The following is a 27,585-nucleotide window of genomic DNA, read 5'->3' on the forward strand; positions in this document are numbered from 1 at the left end:
CTCCACCTCCTGGGGTCCTTATTAATGCTGTGCTCCACCTCCTGGCGTCCTTATTAATGCTATGCTCCACCTCCTTGGATCCTTATTACTGCTATTCTCCACCTCCTGGGGTCCTTATTAATGCTATGTTCCACCTCCTGGGATCCTTATTAATGCTGTGCTCCACCTCCTGGGGTCCTTATTATTGCTATGCTCCACCTCCTGGGGTCCTTATTAATGCTAAGCTCCACCTCTTGGGATCCTTATTACTGCTATGCTCCACCTCCTGTGGTCCTTATTAATGCTATGCTCCACCTCCTGGGATCCTTATTACTGCTATGCTCCACCTCCTGGGATCCTTATTAATGCTATGCTCCACCTCCTGGGATCCTTATTACTGCTATGCTCCACCTCCTGGGATCCTTATTACTGCTATGCTCCAGCTCCTGGGATCCTTATTAATGCTGTGCTCCACCTCCTGGGATCCTTATTAATGCTGTGCTCCACCTCCTGGGGTCCTTATTAATGCTATGCTCCACCTCCTGGGATCCTTATTACTGCTATGCTCCACCTCCTGGGGTCCTTATTAATGCTATGCTCCACCTCCTGGGATCCTTATTACTGCTATGCTCCACCTCCTGGGATCCCTAGTAATGCTGTGCTCCACCTCCTGGGATCCCTATTAATGCTGTTCTCCACCTCCTGGGATCCTTATTAACGCTATGCTCCACCTCCTGGGATCCTTATTAATGCCCATTAAATAATGTTTTATACCATAAGATTTCAGTAGGATCGGGGTCTCTGTGTCCTGACAATGGATTGAATGCTAGAACTTATAGTATCATACCAGCATTAGAAAGTCACAGGTTGCAAATCTCCATCACACAAGTAGTATATTGGATTTCTCATCTGAGGGCTAATGTACGGCTTATTCATAGTCTCCCAGATCCTCATCTTTGGAGTAGCACGCACCACGTGATTTCCTCTAAGACTTTCTTTCGTGCTCCATTTCTCCATAATGTAATTATTACGCAGGTCTGCATTACAGATATAAATACAGCAAGTCAGGACACATCACAATGACCTCATCCTGCAAATGTCTTACTGGGCTCAGTATATACAAGAGGCTGAGGAGCTACAAGTCTATCACCTCCAGAGAAAACTGTTCAGGTCTTCAATTAGAATTATAGCAGAATTTGTAGAGCCGGATTCCAGTTGTGAATATTGTTTTTTTAGTGAACAGCATAGGTCCTGCGGTTATGGGACACATATTTTCGGTGTGATAAAGTGGTGAAATTAACATATTTTCTTACATTACTGGGAGGTTGCCGCATCAGCTCCAAATTAATTTTGGACAGATGGATAATGATATATATTCCATGTTTCCTATTTATGGAAAGCTAAAATCATGATAGCAAATATGGCATTAATATCTCTCGCCTGGGACCTCCAGGTGGGGAGATACCCAGAAAATTGGGGATCACATCATTTTTTGGAATCTAGCTGCATCCCATTGAGCAGCCCCAATCTGAGGTCATCCATGACAGGTATGTTGGTGTGATTTTTATCTAATAAATACAGATTTTGAATTTCATTGTCAGTCCTGGAAGGCACAGTGCGCTGTGGTGCTGTACCGTTTCTCTAAAAAGAAAGCTTCCCTTCACCAAGATCTGCACCATTTCTGTGACATCAGGTCTAGAACTTTTCTTGTTATTCCTTTATATTTTATGTGATTTTATACAGTGTATTGTTTTGTCCCCTTTTGTAATATATTTTGCATATTTTTTATAAACACAGTCTACTTTTTGGATTAAATATATAAAATGTAATAGCTTTGTTCCTCTTGCTGTATGAACAGCACCCCTGAAGCCATACGCTACCTGTAACTGGTATCCAATCAGCCTGTATGAACAATTGGTGGTGGCAGCTAGTAGTGGTTCCCTTTTTGTTATTGTGGAGTTGGCAGTGACTGTACTGGGATATATATATTTATTACATGTGTTGTAATCGGAGGTGTATATACTATGCATTCACTGTGAGCTGCCCAATATTCTGCCTAGTAGCAAAAGCAGCCATGGCCTCAACCATCAATCGCCAGTCAATTGCGTAACTCTCCTGACGATTGGAGGTAGCGGAGCGATGCTCATGACAATAAAAGTGGTGGGATATCTGTGGAATCTCCCAGCTGTTCCCCTGACACTCCACCTCCGGGGATCCTGATTCATTCTATGCCCCAACTTCAGGGATCCAGATCACTGCTATACTCCACCTTTCGAGATCCAGATTAATGCTATACCCCCCCCCTCCAGGGATCTTTATGAATGCTATGCTCCACCTCCTGGGATTCATAATAATATTATAGTCCACCTCCTTGGATCCAGATTACTGCTATGCTCCACTTTATAGGATCCAGATTACTGTTATGCTCCACCTCTGAAGATCTTTATTAATGTTATGCTCCACCTTCTAGGATCCAGATTACTGCTATGCCCCACCTCCAGGGATCTTCAGTAATGCTGTGTCCCACCTTAAGAGATCCAGATTAATTCTATGCTCCACCTCCAGGGATCTTTAGTAATGCTATTCTCTACCTCCTGAGATTCATAATAATGCTATGCTCCACCTCCTGGGATCCAGATTGCTGCTATGCTCCATCTTCTAGGATCCAGATTACTGCTATGCCCCACCTCCAGGGATCTTTAGTAATGCTATGCTCCACCTCCAGGGATCCAGATTAATTCTATGCTCCACCTCCTGGGAACCTTATTAATGCTATGCTCCACCTTCTGGGATTCATAAAAATGCTATGCTCCACCTTCTAGGATCCAGATTACTGCTATGCTCCACCTCCAGGGATCTTTAGTAATGCTATGCTCCACCTCCTTTGATCCAAATTACTCCTATGCTCCACCTCCTGGAATCAGGATTGTTATACTCCACATCCTTTGATCCATATTATTGCTATGCTCCACCTTCCAGGTTCCAGATTGCTGCTATGATCCACCTCTAGAGATCTTTATTAATGCTATACTCCACCTTCTAGGATCTTTATTAATGCTATACTCCACCTTCTAGGATCTTTATTAATGCTATACTCCACCTACTTAGATCCATATTACTTATATGTTTCACCTCCTTGGATCCAGATTACTTCTATGCTCCACCTCCTGGGATCCTTATTAAAGCTATGCTCCACCTCCTGGGATCCATATTACTGCCATACCATGCCAATTAAATATTGTTTTATACCACAAGATTTCAATAAGACCTGGGTCTCTGTGCCCTGACAATGGATTGCACCCTAGGAGTTATCGTCTCATACCAGCATTTGAAAGTCACCGGTTGCAGATCTCCATCACACAAGTAGAATATTGGATTTCTCATGTCGGAGCTAATTTACAAGTTATTTATAGTCTTCCAGATCCTCATCTTGGCAGTAGCACGCAGCACGTGATTTCCTCTAAGACTTTCTTCCGTTTTCCATTTCTCCATAATGTTATTACGCCGGTCTGCATTACAGATATAAGTGCGGGGAGTCAGGACACATCACAATAACTTCATCCTGCAAATGTCTTACAAGAAATAGAGAAGAATAAAAGCAAAAAATATATATAATCATCCAAACAATATATATATAACACCCGCTTACTCGGGGGTCTATAACATATCAATGTGTCCTTTACACCCACTGACCCCCTACAGCAACACTTGCCAAGTTTATGAACTTTTGGATACATTGCAATTATATGTCCTGACACATTGAGGAGTTCTTCCTTATATTGCGTGATCACTGACTTCCTCCGCTTGGAGCATGCTCTGCAGAAAGTTGTCCATGTGCTTCCTTTTTTTTTTAAATATCCCCACAGCACATGATGTGGGGAAGGGATTTCCGGGTGCTATCCATCCTCTACAATCATGTCTGGCTTTAGAAGGGAGAAGGCGAGACCCTCTGGTTCTCCGGTGGGGCACTCTTTAGGTGCAGAAGTAGCAGTTTCACCAAGACCCCCACTGCCATATAAGACACCGGCATGTAGTAGATATAGAGACCTGGTACAGATTTTGCATTTTGGCCCAAGAATTTACAATTAATCCCTTGCAGAAGTGCACAGCTGATCTGGCTGGAGGTTGACTTATTGCTCTTTCAGCTCATCCTCTCCACCCCTACACGTTTGTCAGTCTTGGGCACAGGAAAATACCAACTCAGCAACGAGGAAAAAAAATGAAGCTGTCACTACAAAACTCCCAGGAGCATCCTGCAGCTGATGGTGCATGTACAAGAGCCAACCGCTCCGATTCCGGAAAATCAGCTGAGTGCAAATAAATGCCAGGAGGCAGCGGCGAGAGCTGTGGAGCCAAGCCACATCCAGGGTTCCAGAACTGAGACGTAATTAGTCAATTGATTTACAAACAATAAGGGTGTAAGATGAGTGAATGCACAAGGAATAATGGTGCAGATTACGACAGGGTTATCAAAATGGTACACTGGATATAATTGGGGCAGTGTGTGGCACGCAATTCTTTTCCTCGTGGCTGCCATCAATATTCACCCGAACCTCATGTGGAGCATTGATACTAGTGCAGCTAGTCTCATGTACATATTTACGTGACCTTTTGTAGGTAACTAGCACCTACATACATGGTTTACTAATTATTTTAAAGATGTAAATCTGAGACTTGTGAGGTGCATTTGTATTCAGCCCCCTGTAATCTGATACCTCTAAATAAAATCCTGAGTGACCAATTACCTTCAGAAGTCACATAATTAGTAAGTGAGTCCACCCTGGGTGTGATTTCTTCTCCGTATAACTACAGCTGTCTTGTGAAGGCCTCAGAGGTTTGTGTGAGAACATTAGGGATGAAACAGCATCATAAAAACGGAGGAACACATCAGACAGGTCAGGGATAAAGTTGTGGAGAGGAGTAAGCAGAGTTAGGTTATAAAAAATAGTCGAAGCTCTGAACATCTCACAGAGCGCTGTTCAATCCATCATCCAAAAATGGAAGGAGTATGGCAAAACTGCAAACCTACCAAGACATGGCCGTCCACCTACACTGACATCCCAAGCAAGGAGAGCACTAATTAGAGGAATAGCCAAGAGGCCCATGGTTATTCTGGAGGAGCTGCAAAGATCAACAGCTCAGGTGGAAGAATCTGTCCAAAGGACAACTATTAGTCGTATACTCCACAAATCTGGCCTTTATGGAAGTGTGGAAAGAAGGAAGACATTATCAATGCCATAAGAAGTCCTGTTTGCAAAAAGTCATGTAGAGGATATAGCAAGTATGTGGAGGAAGGTGCTCCTGTCAGAAGAGACCAAAGGACAATTTTGGGGGTTAAATGCAAAACACTGTGGGGTGGAAAACTAATACTGCACATGACCCTGAAAACACCATCCCCACCATCACACATGATGGTAGCAACATCATGCTTTGGGGATGCTTTTCTGTGTGGGGTTTAGTGAAGTTCAGCAGCCTGAGGTTCAGAAGGAAAAAGAGTAAAAGATAAAAGAGAAAAATCAGGGTTGATAGGAGGATGATAGGAGGACTATGGGGAGGACCAAGGAGAGCAGTATAAGAATTTATTATTTTTTAACCCCTTTCAAGCTGATTCAATTTGTACCAATTTTTCTCGATCTAAATCTAATTTCCCTGCCAAATATAAGCGAATATGCCAAATTTGAATCTCAGCGAATTCACTCATTTCTAGTAGCGATAAATCCAGCTCTGAGATGAGATAAACACTTACTAAAAAGCTACAACACTATCTTTATTATTCTTTGTTCATAGACAGGCAGTTGTGATCTGATCCCTCAGTGAGCTCGCAGTCAGTCTTGTCTTGAGCATGACAGATTTTGGCTGTAGTTCAAGGGAAATGATGAGTTCAGGAGGCGGGCGGAGAAGTGGATAATAAGTGGAGAAATAAGCAGATTTCTCTGATAAGATATATTGCAAAGTTTCTTATGTTCACTTGTACTATCAATTTATGCAAAGTCTGTTGAAACAATGGTAACCATTAACCCCTTTCTGACGTGGGGCGTAATAATATGTACTTGTAACCTGGGCCTTAATGACCAGGTATGTATTATTATGCCTCACAAACCGCGCCCGCATAGAAGCTGTGCGGGCGCAATCGCTGCCGGGTGTCAGCCGATTCTGACAGCTGACACCGGGTACTATGTGCCAGGAGCAGTCCCGCACCACTCCCGGCACATTAACCTCCGAAATTCTGCGATCGAATGTGATTGCAGCATTTCCGGGGCAGGCAGAGGTAAGAGCACAGCTCTTACCTTGGATCGGAGACCCCGCAGTCAGCTCTGGGTCTCAATCGTTGTCATGGCAACCCGATGTATGTCGACATCCGGGTCACCAGGCATCAGGAACTTAGATAGATCGTGCTCAGTTCACGATCTATCTAACTTGTGCCAGTGCAGAGCTGACAGTCTGCATAGCATAAGGATTCTGCTGCATCCCTATGCTATGAAAGCGATCAGCCTGCAAAAAATGAAAGTCCCATAGTGGGACAAAGTGTAAAAGTGAAAAAAAAGTGTCAGAAAGTGAAAAAAAACTTTTTAAAAGTATTTAAAAAAAATGAAAAAATAATCCATATAAAAAATATACTGTAAAAATAAATAAATATTATTATGAAAAAAAACAAACAATGAAAGTACCATATTTGGTATTGCCACGTCCAAAACGACCTGACCTATAAAACTGTCCCAGTAGTTAAACCCTTTGGTGAACACGGTAAAAAAAAAGCTAAACAAAAAAACGATGCTTTATCATCATATCGCCAAACAAAAAATGTAATAAAACACAATCAAAAATTCAAATGTAAATAAAAATGGTACCGCTGAAAACATCATCTTGTCTCGCAAAAAAACAAGCCGCCATACAGCTCCATGAGCCGAAAAATAAAAAAGTTATAGCTCTAAGAATAAAGCGATGCAAAAAAAAAATTCTACTATAAAATAGTTTTTATTGTGTAAAAGTGCCAAAACATAAAAAAAGCTATAAATGTGGTACCGCTGTAAACGTACTGACGCAAAGAATAAAGCTGCCTTATCAATTTTACCACACGCAGAACGGCATAAAAAAAATTCCTGAATTGTTGTTTTTTGTTTATTCTGCCTCCCAAAAATCGGAATTGAAAGCGATCAAAAAATGTAATTTGCCCGAGAATTGTACCAATAAAAACGTCAACTTGTCCCGCAAAAAACAAGCCCTTACATGACTCTGTCGGCCGAAATATGGAAAAGTGATTGCAAAAACTAGTCTTTGCAAAAAAAAAAGCGTATTTTAGTGTATAACAGCTGCCAAACATAAAAACCAGATACAAATCTAGTATCGCTGTAATCGCAACGACCCGAAGAATAACGTCGTCTAATCACTTATACCACACGAGGAACAACGTAAAAAATAAACTCTAGGGTCAGGGTTGTGCGAGGGTGGTGTTGGGGTTTGGATTTTGTTCAAAAGTAAATTAAAGAAAAAAAATTACGATATGGAGACTAGTGTTGAGCACAATTGCTCACTACTTGAGTTTGCATCAGGTGCTTGGGTATCGCTGGTGCTCGAGTGACATGCTCGAGTCTCCGCCCCATATGTTTCGCGGCTGTTATACAGCCAAAAAAAAATATGCGGGGATTGCCTGCAATGCACGACCAATCCCCGCATGTTTTTTTTTTGCGTGTCTAACAACCGTGAAACATGCGGGGTGGAGACTTGAGCATGTCACTCGAGCACACGCGATACTTGGTACATATCTGAGTATCCAATGCAAGCTCAAGTAGCGAGCACTTGCGCTCAAGACTAATGATAACTTAGTATGATGACCAAATGTTATCAAATGGGGTCACTTGTGGGGGGTTTCCACTGTTTAGGCGCATCAGGAGCTCTCCACTCGTGACATGGCCTCCGCTTTCGATTCCTGCCAATTTTGTGTTCAAAAAGTCACACAGTGCTTCTTCCCTTCTGAACCATGCCGTGTGCCCAAATAGTGTTTTTTCCCCACACATATAACTCTAGGTCATATATCTGCATACTCAGGAGAAATTCCTTAACAGTTTTTGGGGTCCATTTTCTCCTCTTGCCCTTGTGAAATTAAAAAATTTGGGGCTAAAAGATCATTTTTTTGTGGAAAAAGTTTGATTTGTTTATTTTCACGGCTCTAGGTTATAAACTTCTGTGAAGCACCTGGGGGTTCAGGATGCTCACCACACATCTAGATAAGTTTCTTGAGGGGTCTAGTTTCCAAAATGGGGTCAGTTATGGGTGGTTTCCACTGTTTAGGCACATCAGGGGCTCCCCAAACGCGACATGGTGTCCGCTAATTATTCAAGCAAATTTTACATTCAAAAAGTCAAAATTCTGTTCGTTCTGAACCCTGCCGTGCGCCCAAACAGTGTTTTTTTTCCAACATATTGGGTATCGGTTTACTTAGGAGAAATTGCACAATAAATTGCATGGTGCAATTTCTCCTGTTACCTTTATGAAAATGCAAAATTGGAGGCTGAAACACATTTTTGTGGGAAAAATGTGAAAATTTTATTTGTATGGCTCAATGCTATAAACGTCTGTGAAGCACCTGGGGGTTCAAGGTGCTCACCACACATCTAGATAATTTCCCTGAGGGGTCTAGTTTCCAAAATGGTGTCACTTGTGGGGGGTTTCCACTGTTTAGGCATATCAAGGGCTCCCCAAATGCAACGTGGCATCCGCTAATTATTCAAGCAAATTTTACATTAAAAAAGTCAAATGGTGCACCTTCCCTTCCGAGCCCTGCCGTGCGCCCAAACAGTGGTTTTCCCCCACATATGGGATATCGACGTGCTCAGGAGAAATTGCACAACAAAATTTGTGGTCCATTTTTTCCTGTTACTCTTGCAAAAATAAAAAAAAATGGGTCTAAAGTAACTGTGACGATACAGGTTATAATCTTAATCAGCCAGATGATTAGATTTGTTAAGCCAAGAGAAATACACTATTGTGTTTATACTGACTTGTGAATGTATGTGTATTTCTGTGGCTAGTCAAGAAGGACAGTGACTCAGCGTGGAACAATGAATGTTTTCTAAATATGTTGATTAAGCTTTGTGTGAACACTGTGGCTTGTTGACTCACAAGACAAGAGGACAAACTACGCAAATTCATTAAATACTCAAACAATAAGACCTGAGCGCTGCCCTTTCCCCCCAACCTGTGACTGATGACCTTACACAGATGTAAATATAAACAATGATGTCTGTAGTTCTGCAAGCAGAATCAAGGAGAATCAGAAAAACTTTACAAGGAGAATGAGAGACATCTTTCAGGACAGTAGATGGATAGCATGGCGGCTTCATCCAAACAGACACAGATTTGGATTCTACATGATTACGGGCTAAGGGTATATGGCCCTGACTTGAAAGATATGGATCTGCTCCATTGACCATCAGAGAACCCACGGATACATTTGGGTAGACCAGGTTGGGATGATAAAGTCACCTGGCCCCATGGATATGTTGTTTGGGGTTGCCAGTTGGGACCCTCCGGTTGCCTGGGACCCATGGAGACATTCGGAGAAGCCAGATTGGGACTCGCCAGTCATCTGGCCCCATGAAAACTCTTGGAGAGGCCAGGGTGGGATCCTCGGGTCTCCTGGCTTTGTACCTCGATGGACTGCTAGCTTCCTAAGCTTGCCGCTACCTTCTCTCTGTGGGGGCCTGCCAGAAGCGTGAGGTAGTTGGCCCTGGAAGTCCCAAAGTCGCAGCTGTTCTATCCCAGGTGGGCGGAGCAGAAGGGTGAGACTGTGTAATGTTGTACCATCTCGTGCATTTGCTGGGACTATTCTATGTTTATATTGTCTTCTTTTTGGTTCAATAAAGTATTGCCACGCTGTTTTACCCTCACCCTGTGTTGTCTGAGTAGTATTATGCCCACGGAAGACCCCGGGTCTTCACAGTAACATTTTTGCAAAAAAAAAGTTAAATGTTCATTGTTTTCTTCCACATTCAAAAAATTCCTGTGAAGCACCAGAAGGGTTAATAAACTTCTTGAATAAGGTTTTGAGCACCTTGAGGAGTGCAGTTTTTAGAATGGTGCCACTTTTGGGTACTTTCTGTCAAAGACCCCTCAAAGTGACTTCAAATTTGATGTGGTCCCTAAAAAAATGATTTTGTAAATTTTGTTGGAAAAATGAGAAATCGCTGGTCAACTTTTAACCCATATAACTTCCTAACAAAAAAAAAAAATTGATTCCAAAATTGTGTTGATATAAAGTAGACATGTGGGAAATGTTATTTATTAACTATTTTGTGTGGCATATCTCTCTGAGTTAAGAGCATGAAAATTCAAATTTTGAAAATTGCGAAATTTTCTACATTTTTCGCCAAATTTCCATTTTTTTCACAAATAAACGCAAGTGATATCGAATAAATTTTACCACTGTCATGAAGTCATGAAACAAACAGTCTCAGAATCAGTGGGATTCGTTGAAGCGTTCCAGAGTTATTACCTCATAAAGTGACAGTGGTCAGAATTGTACAAATTGGCCTGGTCATTAACGTGCAAACCACCCTCGGGGGTAAAGGGGTTAAAACCTGATTACAAAATTGTTCTACAAAAATAAATAGATGAAATGTAAAGAAAAAAAAACTTTTTTCTCCTTGTGAAGCATAAATATTGATTGGAATAAATAATTGTAACAAGACATAAGCCTCTGGTTTCTGAATTATTTATAATAATATTTATATTCACACCTAATCATTTCACAGACAGATTATTATTATTCCCCATGTAGTTTTGTGATGGAACGTAACTATATCCATATCTCATATTGGCAACACATTCTATACATTTTGGCAGTGAATTACAGGTCCCATCTTTGGTCACATTGTAGCAGCTTGGATACTTTATTTTCACAGTCGGTGCATCTCTATGGTAAGATCATGCAGCTAAATTTATAAAATGAAAAAAAAAAAAAAAACTGAGCTGGACAATAAGTTGGTTTACGTGCAATGTGTAAGAGCAGGTTCACACTGTGGCCATTTCATAGACAAGACCCAAGAAAAAAAAAATAGCCTATTCCCTACAGCAAGTAAATGGTAATAGTACATGTAAATAATACAGGGCACTTAGTGAATGTTAATTTGATCAAAAAAGCACAAAAGCAATTCCACCACGGCAAGGTGTACCCATCGGCACGGTCCCACCACGACAAGGTGTACCCATAGGGACGATCCCACCACGACGAGGTGTACCCATAGGGACAATCTCACCACGACAAGGTGTACCCATAGGGATGATCCCACCACGACAAGGTGCACCCATAGGGACGATCCCACCATGACAAGGTGTACCCATAGGGACGATCCCACCACGACAAGGTGTACCCATAGGGACGGTCTCACCACGACAAGATGTACCTATAGGGACGACCCCACCACGACAAGGTGCACCCATAGGGACGATCCCACCACGACAAGGTGCACCCATAGGGACGATCCCACCACGACAAGGTGTACCCATCATGACAAGGAGTACTCAGTTCTGATACCCTATGGAACTTGTGTATGGGATTTCACATTTAAGGGTCTGGGAATGTAGCACGACTGTTCATACAGGAGCTGCACTGATGACTTAAATAGAAACTTCTAACCATTCGACTGTAGAGGATTCTTATACAGAAATTAAGAAATGCAGTAAAAATTGCTCTGCGTCTTTCATACTAGACTTCAGGCACTTTATTGCAGCTCGACCTTTAAAAAGTTAATTAATATCCAGTCCATACTTGCTGGTGCACGGTCCATATTCATAGTCATTGTCATGGCACATTTGTGCAGTTTTGGAAGCTGCCATCATCTCAGAAGCAAACAAAACAAGCCACTTGTGGTGTGCAGTCAATTCCTGAGAATATTCTTGGCTGCTGATTGTCTTGCAATGATAAATTCTGTTGCTGACCCTCCTGCAGTTTCTGGAAATGTGCAAGGAGACTAGAACTATTCCTAACTCCGTGAAGATGTAAAAGGCATAAAATGTGATCCTTACTGCAAGAAAAAAAAGACAGAAATTAATTCACATACTGGAATGGTCACCATGTTTCCTGCATTAATATTTGGTGTAAAGGGCAGAGGAGGAAATTTATTATGAATTTTTTTAAGACTGGATTTTGGATGGGCCATCTTCTCCCATGATGATGATGATGCTGGGGCATTAAATCTGCTATTAGCTCAAGGTCCTCTAGAGTGGGACGATTCCCCAGATATAGGCTCTGAGTATAATATATGTGTATTGCTTATCTTTCGATATATGTTGTATAACTTTTTGCCTATTTTCTATATTTTTTTCTCTGTTCTCTTGTGTGTATTTTTCATTACCATTTCTGCAAACTCTTACTTCCTTTAGCCATTGTGTGAATACATTTATCTTGCATCTTCAAGTCCATTATAAAACCAAGGAAAACCCCATTGTGGTTCCACATTGAAACCGCAACCAAATGCTGGCTTGCAATTTTCATAGTCATGGTATATTCCACCAATTTACTGTAACCATTTCATTATGAGCATCACAATGTGATTGTCAAATTTTACCACCGATTGGGTGAATGGAAACCCCATTGCAGTACCACATCGACACCACAGCCAAACTCAGACTTGCAGTTTTCATACTTGTGGTATTTTCTCCTATTTTCTATGACCATCAAACGTATTAATTAAAACCCCATAGTAATTCCACATGGAAACCAAAATCAAACTCTGGTTTGCATTTATCCTAGTGGTGATATCTTCCTAATTTATTTGTCACATAGCAATGTAACCATCCCATTAAAAGTGTCACATTGTGATTGTCATATACCATCATTAATTGCATAATTGTAAGCCCTATTGTGGTATGACATGGAAGCCACAACCAAACTGTGACTTACAATTTTCATAGTGCTAGTATTTTCCCCATATCAATGTTACCATTCTGTTATGAGCGTCACATTGTGATTGCTATGTGTGACCACTAAATGCATCAATGGAAATCCCACTGCATTACTGAATGAAAATGGCAATCAAACTCATACCTGCATTTTTCATGCTTCTGGTATTTTCCCCTAATTTTTAGTCACATATCAATGAAACCATCCCATTAGAAGTGTCACATTGTAAATGTCTCATGTCACCATCAATTGCATATATGGAAACCCCATTGCAGTAACAGATAAAAACCATAACCAAACTGATTTACTGTTTTCATAGTAGTATTTTTCCTCATTTTAATGGAGCCATCACCTCATGAATGTCAGATTTGGATTTTTACATGTCAATATCAAATGCATTCATAGATGTGGTAACCACCACCAAGCTCTGGCCTGCAGTATTGATACTAGTGTTATTTTTGCATATGTTTTTGCCATATAACAATGCAACCATGTTATTAAGAGTGTCACATTGTGACTGCCACATATCACTATTAAATGCATCAATGGAAACCCCATTGCGGTGCCACATTGAAAATAAAATCACACTTGCTGCCTTTCTGTTATTAAAGTGGTGGTATTTCCCTATTTCAATGTAAACATCCCATTATAAGCATTACACTGTTATTTTCACATGTGACCATCAAATGCATCCATGAAAACTCCACTATGCTGTCGCATGGAAACCACAACCAAATTCTGACTATCAATTTTTATTGTGATAGTAGTATAACAATGTAACCATCTCATTAAGAGTGTCACATTGGGATTGAAATCTTTCCCCATTAAAGGGAGCATGAAAGGTCTCCCATGCTCTCCAACCCACCAGGATTTGTATACGTATTGCTGCATTTCCTGCCTTACAAGCCCTTTATACCCATAGTCACCTAAACAAGTTTAAAAAAAAAAGTATTTAGAGACTCTGTTTTTCTTATGCAAATGAAGATTTTGACCAGTTGATGGGGCATTAGTTTCCCCAGACTAGTCTCTCCTCTCTGCATGTTATCACACACCTGTGGGCATGATAACATGATTTGCATGAGCTGGCACAATTGCCAGCTCTCTGCAAATTTCACACATGTGCACAGCTTTCTACAGTAGTTCTTACAGATAACTCTTCTTGTTCCTGCTGAACTTCAGCTCCTCAGTGCATGTGAGCCCTCTTCTGGACTTCCAGTCATGCACAGTGCACCTCTGGAGTCGGGAAGAGTACTCTCGGCTTCAGAGACACAATGATGTGGACTAAGAAATCCTGTGCGCATGCGCCAGATTTTCAGAGAGCTGGAGATGATGCTGGCTCTTGCAAATCATGTTATCAGGCTCAAAGGGGTGTGATACCATGCAGAGGGGGCGACTAGTCTGTGGAAACGAACACCCCATCGACTAGTCAAAAGGTTAACTTTCATACGAAAAAGTGAGTTTCTAAATACTTTTTTTAAACATGTGTCTAGGTTACTTAAGGGGTATAAAGGGCTTGTTAGGCAAGGAATTTAGCAATACATATGTAAATGCTGGTGGGTTGGAGGGCATGGGGGACCTGACAGGTTCCCTTTAATTGCATCAAGGGAAACCCCATCGCGGTACCACATGGAAACTGCAACAAACTTCTGGCTTGCAGTTTTTATAGGGTGGCATTTTCCTCCATTTCTATGACACATAACAATGAAACCATCTCATTAAGAGTGTCACATTGTAATTGTCACATCTCACCATTAATCTCATCAGTGGAAACCCAACCAAACTCTGGCTTGCTACAGGTGCTTCTCTCTAAATTAGAATATCATCAAAAAGTTAATTTATTTCAGTTCTTCAATACAAAAAGTGAAACTCATATATTATACAGAGTCATTACAGAGTGATCTATGTCAAGTGTTTATTTCTGTTAATGTTGATGATTATGGCTTACAGCCAATGAAAACACAAAAGTCATTATCTCAGTAAATTAGAATACTTTATAACAGCTTGAAAAATATTTTTAAAATCCGAAATGTTGTCCTACTGAAATGTATGCTCAGTAAATGCCCTCAATACTTGGTCGGGGCCCCTTTTGCATCAAGTACTGCATCAATGCCGCGTGGCATGGAGGTGATCAGCCTGTGGAACTGCTGAGGTGTTATGGAAGCCCATTTCCATTATACAACTTTCCATTAATATGCTTGGGATACAGCACTCTGTGAACAGCCAGCTTCTTTAGCAATAACCTTTTGTCGCTTACCCTCCTTGTGGCGTGTGTCAATGACTGCCTCCTGGACATCTGTCAAGTCAGCAGTCTTCCCCATGATTGTGGAGCCTACTAAAACAGACTAAGGGACCTTTTTAAATGCTTAGGAAGCCTTTGCAGGTGTTTTTTGTTAATTATTCTAATTTACTGAGATAATGACTTTTGTGTTTCCATTGTCTGTAAGCCATAATCATCAACATTATCAGAAATAAACACTTGAAATAGATCACTCTGTTTGTAATGACTCTATATAATATAGGAGGTTCACTTTTTGTATTGAAGAACTGAAATAAATTAACTTTTTGATTATATTCTAATTTTGTGAGAAGCACCTGTATTTAATGACGATGGCATAGTTTCAATTTATCCATCTTCTTATGGGCTTCATATTGTGAATGCCACAGGTGACCATCAAATGCATTCATGGAAAACCCACTGTGGTGTCACATGGAAAACACAACCAAACTAAAAAGCTTGCTGCTTTCATGGTGCTGGTGTGTAGCGCCCCGAGGGTTCGGTCGCTACAGAGGTATTGCATCTCACCCAGAGGTGTGATATCTCACTTCCAGGTAAGGATGGAGTGTGGCTCAGGACCCTAACACCCACATGCACTACACCACATTTCCGGGGGACAGGGCGACAATGCTCCCAAGAGTGAGCACAACTGCCCCTGTCCCTGGCTGGAGTGGGGGAGGGAACACCTAGAAAGGGGGAACCCGGTAGTGTGTGGGTGGGGAGAGTAGATCCAGGGTGCACTGGAAGGAGGAGTATATAAGGTGGGCACCACCTGTAGTAGTAGGAGAGAGAGGGGAGAGCAGAGAGAGAAGGAGACTGGGAGCAGGGGCTCTGCTCCACAGGCAGGCCAAGTCTCAAGGCCTGAGCCTGGATGGAGAAAACAGAAAGGACAGGAACGGAGGAGGCTCCAGGAGTGGAGTGAAGGGACCCCAGGGGTGCGGACCGGCTAGTCGCCACCGTACTCCCGCCGCTACCAGAGTAGGGGGGTCAGGTCAAGAAAGGGAACCGGATCCCTCATCTAGTGGAGGAGAGCAACTACCCTCAGCTAGTAACCGGAGGCCGTGGCATTGTACATGCATGGCCCCTCACTACACCCGTTAGGAAGGCACCATATAGGACCCAGGGAAACAGAACATACGTTTGCCCGCCAAGGCCCGAGGCAGCTGGACAGAAACGTGGTCAATTGTGGGGTACGACAGGCCAGAGAAAGGACACACGAAGGGGGTCCTGGAAAGCATTCCAAAGGTACCTGGGGGTTGGCCGAGCCCCTCACCTGGTGAGCACAGTACGACGTGGACAGCCATTACCTGCAGAAGTGGCTTGGAGTGTAAAACTGTGAGTAAAGACCCTGGACTGCATCACTGGACTCTGAGTCATTACTGTTGCTCCCGCGCACCATCACCCCCATCATCTGCACTCACTGCCCTGAGGCTATACTCCTCCCGTGGGGAGTTATACTACCCTCTGCTGCGCACACAATATCAGCCTCAGCGGTCTGCCCCGCAGCGGCGGTTCTCAGTGACCGCAATCCACGGGTGGCGTAGTCGGACATTTAAACATTACAAAACCAGATAAACAGATCCGCCACTGGTTTGACCACCCTGAGCCACGGGACCGGGTCGCCACCACGGAGACTACAACCCCTGACATTACACAGAGACCCGGCTCCGGGTATTCCCCCACACACGGCCCAGGGGGCGTGTCAACTTTGGCGTAGTCGGCAGGATCGAAACCAACCCATTATCATCGGGTATTGTGTGCCTAGAGACTGTTTCACTGTATTGAATGTGGCGCCCGCCCCAGCAGAACGGACGCCATTATGAGCGCGCCAAAAGACAACAAGAAGCCACCTCCCATCGTGGGCCTGGTCCCAGAATGGCGCCAAAGACGGAGCCCACTCCCAACAGCCATGAGTGCGGCTGTAGAGATGTCCATCAACGTGGGGGGGCTGCCCCTGAGAGTGATTGTCAGCAGATTGCCCCAGGACCACCCCCAACAGGGGCAGAAGGGAAAGAAAACCGAAGGGCAGGGTGTGGTTTGAATCAGTCTTGGCGGACCACACCCGGAGATGGCGAGGAGCGCCAGCCCCGGTACCCTCAAAAGTGGCCTGCTGCAGGCCGAATGGCTCCGTGCGGCCTCGCGGAGCTGATGGCCCAGCTACCCGGAGAGGACCCTGAATTCCTCCAGGCTGGACTGGAGGATTTAGACCGGAGGATGGTCCAGGCGCAGCGGGAGGCAATTGCGGGATGGAAAGAAGAGATGGACCGGCTGGTCGCGACCCGGCAGCAAGTGGCGTTGCCAGCACCCGACAGCGTGCCTGCCCCTGAGGACAGAGAAGAACCACCGGAGGTCGAGAGCAGCGCTGCAGCGGGAGCAGGTAAGGGGGACACCCCTGCTACAAGCCCTGACGCCACTGGCCTGCCCCTGGACCCCATCGCGGAGTCGCTGCACCTCCTCCGCTCCCGCCGCCTACACCTAGGCCCCAAGCCCTGAGCGCAGCTGCCGGACCACGCCCCACGCCGTGCCCCTGGATCCCGGGTGCGATCGGAAGCGGACCGCTCCAGGCCAGGTCGCAAGGCCTGATGCCCCCAGGCACTTTCCACCAGCTAGAGCTCCCGGTCCCAACACTACCACCCCTGGGCACGGACTTATATAGTCAGATAACCGGTCCTGATGGAGAGCCGGTCCCCCCTGCTACGAGGATGGGTTCGCCCTTGCCATTGGAGGGACCCATCCGCGGAGGCCAAAGCCCCGCTTCCTCCGCCCCTGCCCGCTCCGCAGCCAACCACCATTCCCCAGCTCCCGGATGAAGAGGTCCAGATAGAGTGGGATCAGACCGGGGAGGACTTGATGGGGTTCTCGCAAGAGACGCGGGCGGACGCAGCCCGCAGGCGATAATTCTGCCGCCGGGAGATAGTGCAGCTGGAGAGGGAGAAGCAGGCGCGGCGCCAAAAGCAGGAGCAGCTACAGGCCCGGTTCTCAGTGACCGCAATCCACGGGTGGCGTAGTCGGACATTTAAACATTACAAAACCAGATAAACAGATTCGCCACTGGTTTGACCACCCTGAGCCACGGGACCGGGTCGCCGCCACGGAGACTACAACCCCTGACATTACACAGAGACCCGGCTCCGGGTATTCCCCCACACACGGCCCAGGGGGCGCGTCAGGTGTTTTTCCCCTTAAGATGTAGTGTGCTGTAGTCTACAAATAAGTAAGCCCTAACAAATAAGAGGGAATTTCTTGCAATATGAATGTGAATCCTAAAAAGCTCAAACTTCCTCTAACATATTTTCTAAATGAATAATCGTGGAAACCAGTAAAGGAAAAATATAAGTAAGAACATGGTCTGCAGATTATATATCACATTTACAATACCTGACATCTGGGTACAAGCGAAACAATTGCTCCAGTTTGGCTTTGATGTCATCTTTTTTCTTGGCACCAATGATTTCAGAAATACAGTGAATTGCACGATGCAAATTATCCAGATGAGAGCCCTTTAAATAAAAATTACAGGGTAGTAGCTATAGAGGGTGCCAGCATTACAAATGGCACATAAGTAACCTCCACAAATGTGGCATGTGCCCCTGGGGTATGCATCACCAGGATGAGCACCTAGGATATTGGGATTATGCAGTCTTGTGGTTGAGTACACTGGACTCTGTTGCCTTAAAGGTGTTGTCCATTTTCGGACAAACCCTTTTAAAGTAAATCTGGCAGATCTATTAATTACAGCGTTATCCTGCTGGATACAATTACATCCTCTATATAGAGTCACCGGGTGCATCATATGATCTCTCTAATCCAATCAGCAGCTCTGAAATGGGTCATGTGATGAAGTCAAGGTACAAGGTAGCACATAACGCAGCACTTCTGTTTGGCGCTCGAAGACCGTGGTGTTGTGTGACCTCCATGTCTTTGTCATCACAGGTCCGGGGGGATAACAAGTATCAGTGACATGAATTTGCTGTAAGGCTTTTTGTTAATTTATATCTTAAATGTAGCATTTCTGCACACAGCTGCACATGCCTGTACCTGCACCTAATCACAACATGGGAACCCTGACACAGCTGCACATGCCCGTACCTGCACCTAATCACAACATGGGAACCCTGACACAGCTGCACATGCCTGTACCTGCACCTAATCACAACATGGGAACCCTGACACAGCTGCACATGCCCGTTCCTGCACCTAATCACAACATGGGAACCCTGACACAGCTGCACATGCCCGCATCTGCACCTAACCACAATATGGGAAACCTGACATAGCTGCACATGCCGGTACCTGCACCTAACCACAATATGGGAACCCTGACACAGCTGCACATGCCCGTACCTGCACCAAACCACAATATGGGGACCCTGACATAGCTGCACATGCCCGCACCTGCACCTAACCACAATATGGGAACCCTGACACAGCAGCAAATGCCCGCACCTGCACCTAAACACAATATGGGAACCCTGACACAGCTGCACATGCCCGTACCTGCACCTAACCACAATATGGGAACCCTGACACAGCTGCACATGCCCGCATCTGCACCTAACCACAATATGGGAACCCTGACACAGCTGCACATGCCCGCACCTGCACCTAACCACAATATGGGAACCCTGACACAGCTGCACATGCCCGCACCTGCACCTAAACACAATATGGGAACCCTGACACAGCTGCACATGCCCGTACCTGCACCTAATCACAACATGGGAACCCTGACACAGCTGCACATGCCCGCATCTGCACCTAACCACAATATGGGAAACCTGACACAGCTGCACATGCCCGCACCTGCACCAAACCACAATATGGGAACCCTGACCCAGCTGCACATGCCCGCATCTGCACCTAACCACAATATGGGAAACCTGACACAGCTGCACATGCCCTCACCTGCACCTAACCACAATATGAGAACCCTGACACAGCTGCACATGCCCGCACCTGCACCTAATCACAACATGGGAACCCTGACACAGCTGCACATGCCCGTACCTGCACCTAATCACAACATGGAAACCTGACACAGCTGCACATGCCCGCATCTGCATCTAAGCACAATATGGGAAACCTGACACAGCTGCACATGCCCGCACCTGCACCAAACCACAATATGGGGACTCTGACACAGCTGCACATGCCCGCATCTGCACCTAACCACAATATGGGAAACCTGACATAGCTGCACATGCCCGCATCTACACCTAACCACAATATGGGGACCCTGACACAGCTGCACATGCCCGCATCTGCACCTAAACACAATATGGGAAACCTGACACAGCTTCACATGCCCGCATCTGCACCTAACCTCAATATGGGAAACCTGACACAGCTGCACATGCCCGCACTTGCACCAAACCACAATATGGGAACCCTGACACAGCTGCACATGCCCGCACCTGCACCTAACCACAATATGGGAACCCTGACACAGCTGCACATGCCCGCATCTGCACCTAAACACAATATGGGAAACCTGACACAGCTGCACATGCCCGCATCTGCACCTAAACACAATATGGGAAACCTGACACAGCTGCACATGCCCGCACCTGCACCTAACCACAATATGGGAACCCTGACACAGCTGCACATGCCCGCACCTGCACCTAAACACAATATGGGAACCCTGACACAGCTGCACATGCCCGTACCTGCACCTAAACACAATATGGGAACCCTGACACAGCTGCACATGCCCGCACCTGCACCTAAACACAATATGGGAACCCTGACACAGCTGCACATGCCCGCACCTGCACCTAACCACAATATGGGAACCCTGACACAGCTGCACATGCCCGTACCTGCACCTAATCACAACATGGGAACCCTGACACAGCTGCACATGCCCGCTTCTGCACCTAACCACAATATGGGGAACCTGACACAGCTGCACATGCCCGCACCTGCACCAAACCACAATATGGGGACCCTGACACAGCTGCACATGCCCGCATCTGCACCTAACCACAATATGGGAAACCTGACACAGCTGCACATGCCCTCACCTGCACCTAACCACAATATGAGAACCCTGACACAGCTGCACATGCCCGCACCTGCACCTAATCACAACATGGGAACCCTGACACAGCTGCACATGCCCGTACCTGCACCTAATCACAACATGGGAACCCTGACACAGCTGCACATGCCCGCATCTGCATCTAAGCACAATATGGGAAACCTGACACAGCTGCACATGCCCGCACCTGCACCAAACCACAATATGGGGACCCTGACACAGCTGCACATGCCCGCATCTGCACCTAACCACAATATTGGAAACCTGACACAGCTGCACATGCCCGCATCTACACCTAACCACAATATGGGGACCCTGACACAGCTGCACATGCCCGCATCTGCACCTAAACACAATATGGGAAACCTGACACAGCTGCACATGCCCGCATCTGCACCTAACCACAATATGGGAAACCTGACACAGCTGCACATGCCCGCACTTGCACCAAACCACAATATGGGAACCCTGACACAGCTGCACATGCCCGCATCTGCACCTAAACACAATATGGGAAACCTGACACAGCTGCACATGCCCGCATCTGCACCTAACCACAATATGGGAACCCTGACACAGCTGCACATGCCCGCACCTGCACCTAAACACAATATGGGAACCCTGACACAGCTGCACATGCCCGTACCTGCACCTAAACACAATATGGGAACCCTGACACAGCTGCACATGCCCGCACCTGCACCTAACCACAATATGGGAACCCTGACACATACCATGTCGTCCGCCGCCTTGTTTATTAGGCCGGCCTCTTCATTCATTTTCTGAGCAGCTTTTTTCCTTTCTGAATGATTCAGGCTCAGTTTCCTCTTCATTGTCTGAGAAATGTATTCTGTCACCAGATATTGATGAATCTCATGTGCAAAGTCCTGTGAAAAGCAAGATACTGGAATTAACACTTGGATAGATATAAGGATAGATAGATAATAGATAGATAGATAGATAGATAGATAGATAGATAATAGATAGATAGATAGATAATAGATAGATGATAGATAGATAGATAATAGATAGATAGATAGATAGATAATAGATAGATGATAGATAGATAGATGACAGATAGATGATAGATAGATGATAGATAGATAGATAATAGATAGATGATAGATAATAGATGATAGATAATAGATGATAGATAATAGATAGATAGATAATAGATAGATAGGTAGATAGATAATAGATAGATAATAGATAGATAGATAATAGATAATAGATAGATAGATAGATAGATAGATAGATAGATAGATAGATAGATAGATAGATAGATAGATAGATAGATAGATAGATAGATAGATGATACAGTGGGGGAAATAATTATTTTATACCTTGCTGTTTTTGTAAGTTTGCCCACTGAAAAAGACATGAACAGTCCATAATTTTAAGGGTAGGTTAATTTTAACATTTAGAGATAGAATATCCCCAAAAAAATCAAGAAAATCACATTGTATAAATTAGATAATGTTTTTTGCATTTTGCAGCGAGAAATAAGTATTTGATTCCTCTGGCAAACAACACTTAATACTTGGTGGCAAAACCGTTGGCAGCACAGCAGTCAGATGTTTTTTGTAGTTGATGATGAGGGTTGCGCACATGTCAGGAGGAGTTTTGGTCCACTCCTCTTTGCAGATCATCTCTCAATCATTCAGATTTTGAGGCTGTCGCTTGGCAACTCGGAGCTTCAACTCCCTCCATAAGTTTTCTATGCGATTAAGTTCTGGAGACTGACTAGGCCACTCCATGACCTTACTGTGCTTCTTTTTGAGCCACTCCTTTGTTACCTTGGCTGTATGTTTTGGGTCATTCTCTTGCTGGAAGACCCAGCCACGACCCATCTTCAATGCTCTTACTGAGGGAAGGAGGTTGTTGGCCAAAATCTCGCGATACATGACCCCATCCATCTTCCCTTCAATGCGGTGCAGTCGTCTTGTCCCCTTTGCAGAAAAGCACCCCCAAAGTATAATGTTTCCCCCACCATGCTTCATGGTTGGGACGATGTTCTTAGGGTTGTACTCATCCTTCTTCTCCCTCCAAACACGTCGAGTTGAGTTAATGCCAAAGAGCTAAATTTTTGTCTCATCTGACCACAGCACCTTCTCCCAATAACTCACAGAATCAACCAGGTGTTCATTGGTAAACTTCAGACGGGCCTGCGCATGTGCCTTCTTGAGCAGGGGGACCTCGCGGGCACTGCAGGATTTTAAACCTTTAAGGCGTAATGTATTACCAATGGTTTTCTTGGTGACTGTGGTCCCAGCTGCCTTGAGATCATTAACAAGTTCCCCCCGTGTAGTTTTAGGCTGATCTCTCACCTTCCTCATGATTAAGGATACCCCACGAGGTGAGATTTTGCACGGTGCCCCAGATCGATGTTGATTGACAGTCATTTTGTATTTCTTCCATTTTCTTACTATTGCACCAACAGTTGTCTCCTTCTCACCCAGCGTCTTACTTATGGTTTTGTAGCCCATTCCAGCTTTGTGCAGGTCTATGATCTTGTCCCCGACATCCTAAGAAACCTCTTTGGTCTTGCCCATGTTGTAGAGGTCAGAGTCTGACTGATTAATTGAGTCTGTGGACAGGAGTCTTTTATACAGGTGACTATGTAAGACGGCTGTCTTTAATGCAAGTAACGAATTGATTAGGAGCGTCTAACTGGTCTGTAGGAGCCAGAACTCATAATGGTTTGTAGGGGATCAAATACTTATTTCTCACTGCAAAATGCAAAAAATATATATATAATTTATACAATGTAATTTTCTTGATTTTGTTTTGGATATTCTATCTCACAATGTTAAAATTAACCTACCCTTAAAATTATAGACTGTTCATGTCTTTGTCAGTGAGCAAACTTACAAACACAGCAAGGGATCAAATACTTATTTCCCCCACTGTATATAAATAATACATGATAGATAATAGATAGATATTTGGACACCAAGACAACAGAGGGGCCAATTAATCCTTATAATATCAGACCTTTTGGGGGAATAAGATATTTATTATACTGATAAATTACATTTATTGAGACTACAATTTATATGACTGCAACTCCTGACCTTAAAAAAACTAAGCCCCTTATTCAGACCTTCAGAGAGAAGCCAGAGACGACCACAAACCATTTCATGCCCAACTATCCGTCTCGTGACTCATTCTAGATCTTTAGTTGCAAAAGTAAAAGCAACACAAGTTCTAAGAATAAAAGTACAAAACCCATTAAAAAGGAAGCTCCAGGAAGGTGTTTCACAAATTTCAGAAACCTCAATGTTACAAAATGTACACAACAATGGTAAGAAGTGAAGAAGTGAGAGTCCTAGACGGAAGAAGGCTCCCACCATAGTCCTTGCTGCCCACCCAGTGTCCCTCCACCTGAACTGGGAGCTGAACTCTGATCTGGTGAAGTTTTTTTGTAATAATCCTTACCAATCTAATGCTAGTAGATTGGTGGGGGTCTGACCATTGGGACTCCCACTGATCACAAGAACAAAGGGTTCCCATATCCCTGGTGTTCATGGTGTAGTGGTTGAGCATTCATCACTGTCTATGGGATGCTGGAAAGAGCTGAAGGCTTAATTCAATTATCATAAGGGAATTTGGGACCCCCATTCTGGCAATCAATGGGGGTCCCAATGGTCTAATTCTACAGATCTAATAGTTATCTACCAGTTGGTAGGTGACAATTTGGTAAATGTGTTCCATTCATTGTTAATGGGGCTGCCAGAGAAACTAGGGTTTATCGCTTTTTTTGGGAGCTCCAGACACAATAAATGGAGTGGATCCCCCTCCAATCAGGGTGGGGCTACAGGGTCTCATTTTCAGACCCTCATTTTCGGGATCTGTGAGGGTCCCATCAGTCAGACCCCAAGTGATCAGCAAGTTATCCTCTATTTTATGGAGGGGATAACTTCGTATTTTGGGAATAACACTTTAATAGAGCCCCTTTAATACAGGAGGAATCCCTCTTCGGTGATATTTATATGCTCCACTTGGGCATATGAGGCAACACCTTAAAAAAATGGAAGTTAAAGCAGTTTTCAGTCTTTTCTTTCATACAAAATGATCTGATAATCTTGCGCTAATCAGATCCCACTGATTCCGGATTAATGGGATTTTAGAGAATTTTTCATTCCTTAATTTACAATAATTTTTTATCCTTTCACCGTGAAGCTAACAATAAAAAAGAGAAAAAAAAAACAAAAAAAGCTATCAGAATTTGAAAGGAGCCTCGCAGGGCCATAAATGTACATTTATTAAGTTATTAAGACGCTTTTCTGTGGGTTATTCCGCCCTCGCACAGCTGCATCCTCTGCACCCCGCACCCCAGCGCTCTGTACAGGGGAGAGGAAATGATGGCAGCGCACCTGTAAAACCGTCACCCGCCATGTATTCTCTGCCTCATTGCACATGGATGGAGCTGACGGGGGAGGGGGCATTACTATATCACAGCAGTGACTGAGAATAATAATGGTGGCACCAAGTGTATGATTCCTGAGCATTAATGCGCATCGTGTGCAGAATTACGGGATCCAACCACATCAGCATCGTGCTGACACTGATACATTTCAAAGCGGCGCTCCCATGAAGATCCGGGGCATCAGCAATGCCACAGCTATTTTTTGCGCCCAAGGCCACCACCTCCATGCAACGCCACTCGTTACTAAGAAATGGCCAGCTGCAATGTCTACATAACCGTGCCAGATACAGTATCCCCAGAGCAGTCCTTGCCTAGTCCCCATAGCAGTGCCTATGATCATTACCCTATAACAGTGCCAGATGCAGTGCCCTCACGGCAGTCCTTGCCTCGTCCCCATAGCAGTGCCTATGATCATTACCCTATAACAGTGCCAGATGCAGTGCCCTCACGGCAGTCCTTGCCTTGCCCCCATAGCAGTGCCTATGATCATTACCCTATAACAGTGCCAGATGCAGTGCCCTCACGGCAGTGCTTGCCTCGTCCCCATAGTAGTACTTATCAGAATTACACTATAACAGTGCCAGATGCAGTGCCCTCACGGCAGTCCTTGCCTCGTCCCCATAGCAGTGCCTATGATCATTACCCTATAACAGAGCCAGATACAGTGTCCCCACAGCAGTCCTTGCCTTGTCCCCATAGCAGTGCCTATCATAATTACCCTATAACAGTGCCAGATACAGTGTCCCCACAGCAGTGCTTGCCTCGTCCCCATAGCAGTGCCTATGATCATTACCCTATAACAGTGCCAGATACAGTGTCCCCACAGCAGTCCTTGCCTCGTCCCCATAGCAGTGCCTATGATCATTACCCTATAACAGTGCCAGATACAATGTCCCCACAGCAGTGCTTGCCTCGTCCCCATAGCAGTGCCTATCATAATTACCGTATAACAGTGCCAGATGCAGTGCCCTCACGGCAGTGCTTGCCTCGTCCCCATAGCAGTGCTTATCATAATTACACTATAACAGTGCCAGATACAGTGTCCTCACAGCTGTCCTTGCCTTGTCCCCATAGCAGTGCTTATCATAATTACACTATAACAGTGCCAGATACAGTGTCCTCACAGCTGTCCTTGCCTTGTCCCCATAGCAGTGCTTATCATAATTACACTATAACAGTGCCAGATGCAGTGCCCTCACGGCAGTGCTTGCCTCGTCCCCATAGCAGTGCCTATGATCATTACCCTATAACAGTGCCAGATACAGTGTCCTCACAGCTGTCCTTGCCTTGTCCCCATAGCAGTGCCTATCATAATTACCCTATAACAGTGCCAGATACAGTGTCCCCACAGCAGTCCTTGCCTTGTACCCATAGCAGTGCCTATTATAATTACACTATAACAGTGCCAGATACAGTGTCCCCACAGCAGTCCTTGCCTTGTACCCATAGCAGTGCCTATCATAATTACGCTATAACAGTGCTAGATACAGTGTCCTCACAGCTGTCCTTGCCTTGTCCCCATAGCAGTGCTTATCATAATTACACTATAACAGTGCCAGATACAGTGTCCCCACAGCAGTCCTTGCCTTGTACCCATAGCAGTGCCTATTATAATTACACTATAACAGTGCCAGATACAGTGTCCCCACAGCAGTCCTTGCCTTGTACCCATAGCAGTGCCTATTATAATTACACTATAACAGAGCCAGATACAGTGTCCCCACAGCAGTCCTTGCCTTGTCCCCATAGCAGTGCCTATCATAATTACCCTATAAGGAGTGCCAGATACAGTGTCCCCACAGCAGTGCTTGCCTCGTCCCCATAGCAGTGCCTATGATCATTACCCTATAACAGTGCCAGATACAGTGTCCTCACAGCTGTCCTTGCCTTGTCCCCATAGCAGTGCTTATCATAATTACACTATAACAGTGCCAGATGCAGTGTCCCCACAGCAGTCC

The 27,585-nt window shown here is 44.7% G+C and overlaps 1 protein-coding gene across 3 annotated transcripts in view; it reads right to left on the reverse strand.

The window, feature by feature from the left end:
• Window positions 1–10,694: 10,694 nt before the first annotated feature.
• Window positions 10,695–27,585, reverse strand: part of EXOC3L4 (exocyst complex component 3 like 4) — a 485,609-nt gene continuing 468,718 nt past the window's right edge. For all 3 annotated transcript variants that reach the window (XM_073638363.1, XM_073638360.1, XM_073638361.1), the window contains 3 exons: window positions 21,933–22,085; window positions 18,534–18,655; window positions 10,695–12,002 (listed from right to left, as the gene is read on the reverse strand). In XM_073638363.1, the coding sequence (XP_073494464.1) occupies window positions 11,819–12,002; window positions 18,534–18,655; window positions 21,933–22,085 (459 nt within the window). In that variant the 3' untranslated portion in view covers window positions 10,695–11,818. The remainder of the gene's footprint in view (window positions 12,003–18,533; window positions 18,656–21,932; window positions 22,086–27,585) is intronic.

This window comes from Phyllobates terribilis, unplaced genomic scaffold (assembly GCF_046119375.1).
Source record: "Phyllobates terribilis strain yellow unplaced genomic scaffold, ASM4611937v1 Scaffold_7__3_contigs__length_470593459, whole genome shotgun sequence".
Lineage (NCBI taxonomy): Eukaryota > Metazoa > Chordata > Amphibia > Anura > Dendrobatidae > Phyllobates > Phyllobates terribilis.